At 37.2% G+C, this 12,405-nt stretch overlaps 1 protein-coding gene and 1 pseudogene across 3 annotated transcripts in view; both read left to right on the top strand.

Annotated features, from left to right (window-relative positions):
• Window positions 1-1,534: 1,534 nt before the first annotated feature.
• LOC145128416 (SNF2 domain-containing protein CLASSY 1-like) lies at window positions 1,535-7,813 on the top strand. 2 transcript variants are annotated; one of them, XM_079063210.1, is made up of 6 exons: window positions 1,535-1,842; window positions 3,352-3,449; window positions 3,625-3,878; window positions 4,008-5,435; window positions 5,497-5,634; window positions 5,723-7,813. In XM_079063210.1, the coding sequence occupies exons 2-6, from the start codon at window positions 3,395-3,397 to the stop codon at window positions 7,664-7,666; spliced, it is 3,819 nt and encodes a 1,272-aa protein (XP_078919336.1). In that variant the 5' UTR covers window positions 1,535-1,842; window positions 3,352-3,394; the 3' UTR covers window positions 7,667-7,813. The 2 variants fall into 2 exon arrangements, with proteins under 2 accessions (XP_078919336.1, XP_078919337.1); XM_079063211.1 differs by lacking the exon at window positions 3,352-3,449.
• Window positions 7,814-9,323: 1,510 nt separating this feature from the next.
• Window positions 9,324-12,405, top strand: part of LOC145128867 (uncharacterized) — a 175,734-nt pseudogene continuing 172,652 nt past the window's right edge. The window contains exon 1 of the transcript XR_013717148.1: window positions 9,324-9,342. The product of XR_013717148.1 is annotated as an uncharacterized LOC145128867 (transcript). The remainder of the gene's footprint in view (window positions 9,343-12,405) is intronic.

The raw sequence follows: 12,405 nt of genomic DNA, 5'->3' as shown, positions 1-12,405 counted from the left end.
TACTTTATTTTGTTTATTTATTTAAATTTAAAAGAAAAATCAATTTAAATAATTCATTATTTTTCTTATTTTCTAATAAATCCAAAGTTATTAAATATTTAGATTTTTATATTTTTTTAATTAACCCATATGATCTATGATTCTTGTGAATATTTATAAAAAAAGCGACATGACCAGATCGGCCCCACGTGTACGTTAAGGAACTCAGAGATGGGACACTTGGACTACATTATTACAAGTAAATCAGACGTATCATTGCCTGCTTTTGGTCCCGCCCGAATTTAGTGTACACTGCCCCACTGTTATTCACCACTCACTAGTCACTACCTCCCTACTCCATCAATTATAGTCCCAAATTGCAAAACTGGTCTCCACCTTTCATCATGTGACTAACTAATCCCCTGCCTTTCATAATTAAAACTTGAATAACAAGTCCCTCTTCGTTTATCATAACCTTAAATTGGAAAATGTTCATTTCGGTCAAAGAACAATCTTTAGGCATGCGTCATTAGGCACTAGGCAGGGTTGTTAGATATTGTGTTAGTGTAGTCGTTATTAACATGACATTTGTAAGTCGTTTAAATTTAAAAAATCATGTCATAATCCATACAAGATTAGTCATTTTATATTGGTTTGTAGATCTAATACTTGTTTCTTTTTTTCTCTTTTAGTTAAATAAATATATTTTTTGAATTAGTCTTGAATTTTAATGGACATTCTCTTTTTCACATCAAGAATGATTGTAAATTTTCAATTTAGCATTCAATGTTTCTTGTAGATTATTCTTAGTTGATTACCAACAATTTGGTTTTTAATGCACATTATTAGAAGGTCTCACTTGATACCATAATCATAAATCATAATGACTAACCTTTTTCTTCGTTCTATATGATGTGCCTCTTAAATATGTAGATTAACTGAAATAGAAAATATTAACATGACGCGTTTGTATGTGTTGCATAGTGGTAACAAAAGGTATAAAGATATAAATAACCAATGTTTGAAAATCATGTGTTGAATAAGATGATTCTAAATGAATTATTTTTTTGAATAATATATAACAGAGTTTCTACTCTTAAAAGTTAAAACCACACATCTAAAAATTTCAAAACTATGATCAAATTATTATTTAATAGGAAATAAATATTCAAAACTATCGTTCTTACATATTAACAGTAGTTAAAACAACAATACCTACAATTAACTTTTTCTCTTTTCATTGCAAATCGTCTCATAATCAAACATCAACCTGTCTTATCACTCATTTCCATTCATAAGCACAATATTTAAGTAGCCCGAAACTTTCGTATTTCTTATCTAAAGATATACAAAGTTGAAGGACCTAAAGGTCGAATTTCCAAAGTAAGAGATCCAATTGTAAGTTCTGTATAGAAGTCAAGGTTCCCTCACTCGTGACCTCTCAACAACAAACAACAAATCCAACTTTCGGATTAACTCACAGCAACCCATCACAAGTAGGCCCCACCTACTTGTTCATTTTCTTTTTACTTTTTACAGACCTCTTTCTGCATTTACCACACCACTCCATGCCATTGCCCAAAGACCTCTCTCTCTCTCTCTCTCTCTCTCTCTCTCGTGTGTGTGTTTCATGCAACTTTGAGCCAGAAAGAGTCGACAATGCACTCAAACCTCGAGATTCACTGATAAAAAACGATAAAAATGTTGCATAAATTTCTCTGCAATTTTGTTTTTCCTCCAACGCAATGGTTATCTGTTTAAGCATCGATTCCTGTGCTCCGTCGTTCGTACGCTAGTTCGCCGGATTATGATGCTCGTTCGGCATCATCGCCGCACCTCCGTATATTAAGCGCGGATTTTCAGGTTTAATTTTACTAAACCTTGACTTTTACTGGTTGTTGAAGTGATTTTGTAGCAATCGCGTTTGTGCGTGTATGAATTTGTGTTTTCAATACTAAATGTGTTTGCTAACAGTTTCTCAATACAAATCAGCACTGATTCTTGTGTGCTATGTTCGTTCGGCGTCATCGTCGAACCTGCTTATCTTAAACGCCGATTTTCAGGGTTGATTTGACTTGACTTTGTGTTTTACTGGAAGAATTTTTAGCTGTTGAAGTGATAGTACAGCGATTGCTTTTGTTTCTTGCAGTTACAGGAGTTAGTTTCTCAATACTAGATGTGCCATCTGTTAGGTTTTCGATAGATAGTTATCCCTGTCGTCCGTTTACTAATTTTTTGATTCTGTTTATCACTGGGTAAATAAAACTCTAGCTTGACATGATTTGGTTTGCTGATTTGTTTCTCTGTTCTTTATATAAATTTTGTTTTTTTTGGGGTTTCATTTTTTGTTAATTAGTGCATTTCTTTGTACGGATATTTTCCAATTGAAAACATGGATAATAGTTTTGTGTGTGCAGTTGTTAGGTCTTAACTTTCAAGTAAAAGAAGAATGTTCCAGATCCATAGCTTATGTTTTTTCTTCTTAAAGCAAATAGAGTGATATCTACTCTACCCATCTTTCATCTTAGAACATTTGAACATGCAATTGTAGAAATTTTTTCCTTTTTTTCCAAATGGACCAAGGAAAACAATGATAATGAACTTTTTAAAACTTTAAAGCAGTAGGAAAGAAGCAATGTTTCTTTTTCCACCTTGTATAATTAGTATCATCAAAGAACAGGGGAATGAGGCGTGTGGAGTTGATATTTTAGTATTTTTAGTTACATAGGAAAATATAACCAACTAACAGTGGGACTTAGCTGTGACTGACTCTTTTGTTTGGTCTTGTCATCTATGCACCACATACAGATTATAACATGTAAAGTCTACTCCCCTTGTTCACAAAGGTAGGCATAGTTTTCAGGTGTACAAAGTTATGTTTCTTATTGAAAATTTATGACCAACATAGACATGATAACTTGTCATGGAGGCATGGTATTCATGGTGAAATAAGATCTTCATGTAGTGGTATAAGCTTTCATTTTTATTAGCTTACGGTTTTCTGCTAGAGTTATAGACTGATCATGGCATGGTGTCTCCTTTTGTGCAATGACTAGCATTGAATGAGGGATTCTTATTATGGAATAGAGTACAGTATTTCTCAGTCGGATGAACAAAACCAAACTGCTAATTTACCATTATTTGCTGGAAACAACTGATGTTGAATGGTGGAACTTTGAGCTAGAACTAGAGACAATTATAATAATAGGAAAATTTAGTATGCTTATGTTCTCTTTCTGTGAATTATAATTGCTATATGTATAGTCTATTAGTCTATATTGCTCTCATACATTATGATGTCTTTATAGGGAAAGTGCCTACAAAAGTAGATCTCTAATACACTTGTGATGCTAATTTACTTATAAATTCCAGGTAGACAAGTTTGCAAGTTTTGCTTAGGCTTGTGAAAGAAATCATGAAGAGGAAGTACACTAACTTACACCAAAACACACATCAATTTGATTCACTACGTAAGATTCATTTAAAGCCTCGTTTGATCATGAAACCCAATACCATTGAAGCCTTTTCTTTCCTTTATTTACATCTAAAATTTAAACTAGAAGCTATATATTAAAAGGCAAAAAGCAGCAAAATATATGATTGTTTATTCAAAGTATTATAACGTCTCTTGTTATATACAACCAGCTTTTGAAGCATACTGGTGTGGTTCATGGAAGCTTGTGGAGAGCTTAAGAATCAGAAATGGAATTGTTAGCGTGTTTATCATAAATGAAGGAGAGACAACTGAAGAAACTATTCCCATGTCAGACCTTCGAATAAGGTCAAGAAAAGCAAATTTGGCTGATTGCACTTGCTTTTTGAGACCTGGAATAGATGTTTGTGTGCTTTCTACTATTCCAACAATAGAAGAGGAGTCAACCAACGAAAATCCAAAACCTGTAAGTTGCTTTCAAGTCAAACTGAAAACCATACTCTATTCTTTAAAAACATGCTATCGTTTCATAGGTTAGTTGTTATTCTCTTGATTCTTATATAAGCAATTAAGCATTTTGCTTCTACTTTTACAGGTCTGGATTGATGCGAAAATAAGTTCAGTGGAGAGGAAGCCTCATGAGGAAGATAAATGCGTCTGTGAATTCCATGTGAGCATCTACATGAAGCAAGGTCCTGTTGGGTTGATCAAGAAAGCGGTTCATAAAGAGACCAAAATGCTACATATTGATCAGATGTCCATTCTTCAAAAGCTTGAATTGAAGCCTTGTGAAAGCAACCACTATCGTTGGCATCATTCTGAAGACTGCAATTCACGTCATATATTTAAACTGTTTACAGGAAAATTCTCCTCAGATATCTCATGGTTAATTGTTGCTTCTGTCTACAAGCAACTTGTTTTTGATGTGAAGCCAGTGGACAACCAGATTGTGTATAAAATTTGGGATGGTGATGATGATGGTGAAAAGAGTTTGCCAAATTCTGAAAATCATTCAACTTCAAGTGCAATTAATTTCAAAGTAGAAAATGGAATTTCCACTCCTTTCATTGTCCCCTTCAGTCCAGTAGAATCCCAATCCCAAGAGGAAAAGAAAGCTGTTTGTGGTGTTGATGAATTTGCTTCGTCATCCTACTTTGACCTCATGGGCTTAAGGCGTTCAAAACGTAGGAATGTCCAACCTGAACGCTATCTGGGTGATGATAATGTATCTGAGTCAGAAATTGATTTGTCTCGGTTTGGATTATACAGGCCAAACAGCTCAAAATATGAGGAAGTCCCAGTTGCATTCTCAATTCAGGATGATCATTCATTGAAAGATGAAAATAAATCGGAATACCTTAGGAAAGTATACAATCAAGAGGGTTATCTTGGAAGGCTGAATGATACTAGCAAGTCAAAGGAGGTGAGAACAGAAGTTCCTTACAGACAAGATCCTTCTATGGCTGCTTCTTCTTCTTCATCAAGGCCTTACATATATGCTGATACTTATAAGCCTGTAGTTTCTGATGATGAAGTAGGGGATCATAATAGCAGCGACATATGGGCTAAGTACTTCAGCATGCAAGGTTCTTCCAAACTTCATAAACCCAAATATAAAGCTCCCAAAATGGACTATGATAGTTTGGGAGGTGGATTATGGAAGGGAAAACCTATAGCAAACAAGGGAGGTCGTAAAAAGCGAGGTTCTTCTGGAAAGGAGAGTATCTTTGATACAATTACTTCTGTTAAGAAATCTGATTGTGCAAGTATTTATAGAGAATTGATGAGCAGATGCATGAGGAATATAGATGCATCCATCAACATGGAACAACCAGCTGTGATTGACCAGTGGAAACAGTTTCAGTTGGGCAAATCCTTGGACCAAAGGGAGAATAAAGAGATACCTAAAAAAGAAGAAGAGGAAGAAGAAGAAGAGGAGATGACAGAAGAAAAAGAACTTGAAATGTTGTGGAAGGAGATGGAATTAGCACTCGCCACAACATATCTTATGGAGGAAACAGAGGTGTGATATGTGTATATACCTTTTTTCTATGTGATATACTAATATTCCAGTTAAATTTCAGGGTTTAAATGAAATGCAAAAATCTAAGAACCAGGAGCCTAAATGTCGACATGATTACAGACTCAATGAGCAGTTTGGGATTATCTGTAGATTATGTGGTCATGTGAGATCTGAAATAAAAGACATCTCACCTTCCTTCGTAAGTTAAACTTGTGAATCCCTGCTTGTAAGTTCATAAACATAAAAACATTTCCAATATTAATTGTGTTTGTTGTATGAATTTACAGTTACCAGGTGTAGTCTGGACGCCAAGCAAAGAAACCCGAACAGAAGAAGATGACTCAGAGCAAAACACACAAGATGCAGACACACGCCTTGCAATTGCATGTCGTCCTGCTTCATCCATCATGTCTGTATCAGACCAGAACGAAAACGTGTGGGCCCTCATTCCAAACCTTAGATACAAACTACGGTTTCACCAAAAAAGAGCGTTCGAGTTTCTGTGGAGAAATCTAGCTGGCGATATCATACCTTCAGAAATGGAAGCAGCCAGTAAGAGAAGAGGCGGCTGTGTGATCTCCCACACTCCAGGAGCCGGGAAGACACTGCTTATAATATCGTTTCTTGTTAGCTACTTGAAGCTGTTTCCCGGGTCCCGTCCGTTGGTTCTGGCTCCAAAAACAACTCTGTACACGTGGTACAAAGAAATCATTAAATGGGAGATTCCGATTCCAGTTTACCAAATCCATGGTGGTCAGACATACAGAGAACAAGTTTTAAAAAACAAACTGAAACTAGCTCCCGGCCTTCCCCGAAACCAAGACGTGATGCATGTGTTAGACTGTTTAGAGAAAATACAGAAATGGCTCACAACTCCAAGCGTCCTCTTAATGGGCTACACTTCCTTTCTAACACTCACACGTGAAGATTCAAGCTATGCTCATCGCCAATACATGGCCAAAGTCCTTCGCCAATGTCCCGGGATTTTAATTCTCGATGAAGGTCATAACCCAAGAAGCACAAAGTCAAGACTAAGGAAAGGTTTGATGAAAGTACATACCCCTTTGAGAGTGCTTCTATCGGGTACCCTTTTTCAGAACAATTTCGGTGAATACTTCAACACTTTGACATTAGCCAGACCACGTTTTGTGAACGAGGTACTCAAGAAACTAGATCCCACTTTCAAGAAGAGAAAGAAAGGTGTTGTGTCCAAGTTTTCACTTGAAAACAGAGCAAGAAAGCTGTTTGCCATCAAGATAGCAGAGCAAATCAACTCAAACGTTCAAAAGGACAGACAACAAGGGTTGAACATTCTAAGAAGCTTGACAAGCAAGTTCATCGACAATTACGAAGGTGGAAGTGCTGAAAATCTTCCAGGTCTGCAATGTTACACTTTAATGATGAAGTCCACCACCATTCAACAAGAAATCTTGCAAAAGCTTCAAGACAGGAGACCAGTGTACAAAGGTTTCCCTTTAGAACTTGAACTTTTAATCACACTGGGGTCCATACATCCCTGGTTGATACAAACGACTTCATGTGCAAGCCAATATTTTGAACCCGAAGAATTGAAGGCCCTTGAAGGACTCAAATCTGACATTAGACTAGGCTCCAAAGTCAGATTTGTGATGAATTTAGTCCCTCGTTGTCTACTCAGAAAAGAAAAAGTCCTGATATTTTGCCACAACATTGCTCCAATGAATCTGTTTATAGAAACATTTGAACGGTTTTACGGGTGGAAACAAGGCGTAGAGGTTCTAGTCCTTAAAGGAGAGCTGGAGCTATTTGAAAGAGGAAGAGTGATGGATAAATTCGAAGAGCCTGGAGGTCCTTCAAAGGTCATGTTGGCTTCCATCAATGCATGTGCTGAAGGAATTAGTCTAACAGCAGCTTCACGGGTGATCTTATTGGATTCAGAATGGAATCCTTCTAAAAGCAAACAAGCCATCGCTCGTGCTTTCCGCCCTGGTCAAGACAAAGTGGTTTATGTCTACCAGTTACTCGCAACAGGAACTCTAGAAGAAGAGAAACACAGCAGGACCACATGGAAAGAATGGGTGTCAAGTATGATTTTCAGTGAAGAACTAGTGGAAGATCCTTCTCATTGGTCAGCACCAAAAATTGAAGACGAATTGCTTAGAGAAATAGTCGAAGAAGATCGAGCTTCACTGTTTCATGCCATTATGAAGAACGAAAAAGCCTCCAATATGGTGGTTAGAGGTAGAGAGTAATTACTAATTTAATATCTCCTTTCTGTTTTCTAATAATCAAACAAACGTCCATTGCATTTTTAGACAATAAATTATGGTTTGGCATGTGTGTTTAATATGGTCAGAGTGTATGAGCTAACTTATGTTCTTTAAAGATCGTTCTTTGGATATCCTATTCTTCTGTTCTTCTTTGTCACTGGTTTTCCAGCTTCCGATGCTTGTTTGGAGCACCTCCATATATTATTTAAGCGCTGGTTTCAGGTTTAATCTTAGTTTTATTGGTTGTTGAAGTGATTTTTTAGCTAGGAATAGTGTTTGTGTCGTGTAGGTATTTGTTTATTAATACTAATAATTCTTTTATCTAATAATTTCTCACAGGAATCATCGTGATCACCACTTTTCAGGTTTGATTTGATTTGACTTTTGTTTTTTACTGGAAAGTTTTGAAATTATTGAAGTGATAGTCTAGCAATTGGTTTTGTTTCTTGCAGGAATTAGTTTCTCAATACTAATTGTGCTATCTGTTTGTTTTTCAATAAGAATTGCTATCGATTGACATTAAACATGGGACTTTTTTTTGGAACCAAGTACAATATTAGTGGTTGGATGAATCAAACACAACTACTAATTGATCAATATTTTGTTAGAAACAACTGATGTTGGATGGTGGAACTCTGAGCTAGATCTAGAGGCAGTAATAATAATGAATTTTTTTTACTAGTCTTATGTTGTGTTTATGTGAATTATAATTGCTATATGCTTAGCCAACTACTCTCATACATGACCATGTCTTTATAGAGCAAGTGCACACAATTGTGGATGTCATCAGAATAGTCAACTGATGTTTCTTGTATTGACTTATAAAAATGTTCAACTACAAGCTATGTGGTGTTTTTTCCCTTATGAGATATAAAGTGCAAGTGTGAAAGCTCAAGGAAGCAGCAGGCGAGTCAGTTGTCCATGGTGTTCTTTTTACCAATTCATTATTGTAAATAAGAAACGAAGAAGAAAGTGAAATGTGGCATAAGCTTCTCAACTTAATTATGAAAAACGATCAAGAATATATACAAGCTAATCATGAGCAGGAGAGGCTATATTGTGGCTACGAATTGGGCCTAGTTCGGCCCATGGGCCGAAAGTATATAAACCTTAAAATCCGGAATAACCCTTATTTTCACACTTTCAACTTCAAGATTCTTTCAACCTCAAAATCAATATTCACCCGAAAACTTTACAAGTATATTGGACGAAATTGCAAGTACATAATAAAAAGCGACCAGAGGAAATCGTAGGTGGCCCTAGACCATCTACGATTTCAAGAAAAAAAACAATTTATATGAGACGAAATCGTAGGTGCATAACCACCTGCGATTTGAGTGGCTATTTTCGGAAAAAACTCGATTTTTGGCTATTTTTAAAAAATCATTAACGTGTTTGGCTAGTAAATTTATAAAAAATTTAATTGGAGAGAAGTAAATTGATTAAGGGAGCAATCCTTAAAAAAAGAAGAAGAAGTACAGGACCAATGTGTAAAATACGTGTACAAAGGTGCTTGAAAGTAAAAACCAATTCTCCCCGCTTGGTCAAGATGGGCTCATTTCGTATATAGCGATCGGGCTGCCGGCGGCTACGTACTTCGTCGACGTTGATCTTCGACGAATCTTTTAAGGTTCAGCTTCATCAAAGTTGTCAATTCTGTAGGCTTCTCTTCCTATATCCTCTTTATGTGTTTCTTTGAAATTAACCTAGGGTTTATTTTCTGGATGCCTGTTTATCATGAATTCTTTTGTTGCAAATCGATTTTACCTTGTCTTCGGTGCTACTATTCCTCGTTTTTTGGTCGATTTCAGGTCATCTCGTTTTTGTTCTTTATGTTTTGGTGTACTAATGCATCGCACGCTGTTAACCAGGAATGTGAGGTCTTACATTGAACTTAGACACCCTAGGCCAGTTACCCTTATGATTGTTTGTTAGCTTTATCTATCCATTCTATGTATCTCACAGCTAGTGTTATTAATATTTATTATTTTATTATAAATCTATTTTATTAAGAAAAACCAAAATAAAAGTCAAGAAATCAGAAACCCCTTTTAGCTAAACCTGTAGTCCTTCAACACGGCTTCACCTTAGACGTGGTGGGTTGGAGGCGGACGAGCTGTAGTTTTTTTAGTCCTTCTCGTTCTCGACTTCACCTTGGAGGCTTGAATCCTAACCTAGAAATTACAAGTAAGCTTCTGAGTTCTGACTTCTCGTCTCAACTTGCCTTAGTCCTTCTCGAATTGCAATTTTTAGTCTTGCTGATGGAAAGGCGGCCGACGAACGCAAGGTGGACGATATTTCCTCAAGAAATCAATTTGGAACCCGAAAAATCATTTTGTTTTAGGAATGTAGCAAATGGTGTTGGAGATCGTCCTAAATGGAAGGATGTGGATATGGTTAGTTAAGTTTAATAATTATTAATTTATATATATAATATTACTGAAATTACGACTATTTAATTTAATTTTTTTTTGCAGGTTCTATTCGTAATAAATGTTATTGGTGCCCATTGGTTTATGGCGGTGCTACATTTAGATACCTGGAAAGTAGATATTTATGATTCAGCACGACCTATGGATTACTTCTCAAAGTATTTAACTGGTGGAGAATTCACAAGTTTTGGAGATAGTATTATCTCAGAGTTAGATGCCATTGAGTACTGGAACGATTTCCCCGTTGGACACAAAGACAAAGCAAAGGTGGAGTTTATTGATGTTGTAGACGCGCCACAACAAGAATATAGTCTTGATAGAGGGGATTGTGGAGTATTTGTATGCATGTTTATGGAAATGATTGTTTCGGGGGTACCAGTGAAGATTTCTACGGCACGTAGAGATGCGGGATTTCTCTATAGACATAAGATGACAAATATTATTTGGGATACTATATAGGCCCTACTATATAAGTTGATATTAGGAACTTTGTATATTGTAACATCCGGATTTCCAGGGACATTATTGTGTATGTTAATCTTGAGATTTAAGGAGGGACTCGACGAGTTGAGGGACCAACTCGCCGAGTCGAGCCGGGTTTTTCCCGTGGACTTAATGAGTGGACTCGACGAGTCCGAGGAGGGACTCGCCGAGTAGGCGCTGATTAGAGAAACCCTAATTTCCGGGTTTGAGACCTATTTAAAGGAACTTATAGCCTCATTTGCGGCTACCCTTCCTTGAGAGCAAACCCTAAACGTGTATGGAGAGCCATGAGAGTCTTAGAAGCTTAAACTTGGAGTAAACTAGTGCATCTCTTGAGGAGAAGAGGAGATCACCCATCAAGGGAGCTAGAGAATCAGTGGATCTGGTGTAACTTCGTGCAAGGGCTTGAGTAAGAGGTAAAAGCTTGCACCTTTCTTGTTATTTTGCTTAGATCTTGTAGATATGGAAGATTAGGGTTTCTTCCTCCATTGTTGGGACTTTGTATGCATAAGGTCTCTCATGAGGCCTAGACTTCAGATCTGGACCTTGTGAGGTCCAGAGAGTCCAAAGATTGTAGCTTTAGTTAACCATAGAAGAGTTATTGTGGTTAATCATCCTTGTTAGAGTTATATTGGCACTATGAGCTTTATATGCCATGTTTAAACGTAAAGCTTGCAGCTTTACGTGACAATCGACCCTCAGGAGGGTAGATCTAGTGTTTGGGGTGATGGATCTGCCTTAAATCGTCTGAATGAACATTTAGTCTGAATGAACTCGCCGAGTCGATGAGCCGACTCGACGAGTTGGTTAGGGTTTGTCCCGAAGAACTGAATCAGGCGATAGCTCGACGAGTTGGGGGTCAACTCGATGAGCTGAGTTGGACTGTCACGAGATTTCTGAGGAAAGTAAGTGGACTCGACGAGTCGCAAGGGTGCACTCGGCGAGTCGGGTCAAACATGGACTGTTGACTCGAGTTTGACTTCTGTTGACTTTGGGGCTTTGATCAACATGGGTAATAGAGACCATGGAGGGGTAAAATGGTCTTTTATCCACTTCAAAGAGTTAAAGAGAGGAAGAATAGCCTTCGGTCATTAGAGTTGTGATTAGAGTATCACTTAGAGATATTCATCCCTTGTGTTAGGTGGAGGCTAGTTCGAGATTCGGGAGCAGGGTCTTTACTTGCTGCTGGTCAGGTGAGTCTTCTCACTATACTTTACCTTGAGTGGTAATTAGAGTTATGTGACAGAGTATCTTGTATGCTATGTATGTGATGTGTTGCACTGCATTATTTCTATGTGATTTATGCTGTGTGTATTCTAGAGTTACAGAGTTAGGACCGAAAGGTCCATAGAGTTAGGACCAGAGAGTCCACAGAGTTAGGGCCAGAGGGCCCACAGAGTTATAGCCTCGAGTGGCTAATATGTGTTATATGTGGTATTTTGGGGAACTCACTAAGCTTTGTGCTTACCGTGTTATGTGTTATGTGTTTCAGGTTTTCTCAGGATCGCGGGACGGCACCGGCTTGATTGTACACACCAGAGAAAGAGTTATATTTTGAGGATCCTGGATTATTAATGGAGTTGTGCTTTGTAATTTGAATAACGATATTTCTATACTATATGTTATGAGAGTATGCGATTTTAAAATGAAAAATCTGTTTGAAAAATTACGGTGTTACAAGTTGGTATCAGAGCCTTGGTTTGAGGGATTCGGATGCACCTTCGGGTAAATCTGGACTCAAACTGAGGAATTGAGAAAAATTTTCAAAGAAATGATTTTTCTAAAGCGAATAAGAGTTCAAAGAGA

Source organism: Lactuca virosa, chromosome 8, assembly GCF_052849685.1.
Source record: "Lactuca virosa cultivar CGN04683 chromosome 8, Lactuca_virosa_CGN04683_v6, whole genome shotgun sequence".
Classification (NCBI taxonomy): domain Eukaryota; kingdom Viridiplantae; phylum Streptophyta; class Magnoliopsida; order Asterales; family Asteraceae; genus Lactuca; species Lactuca virosa.
This window is presented reverse-complemented; position numbering and strand designations above follow the sequence as displayed.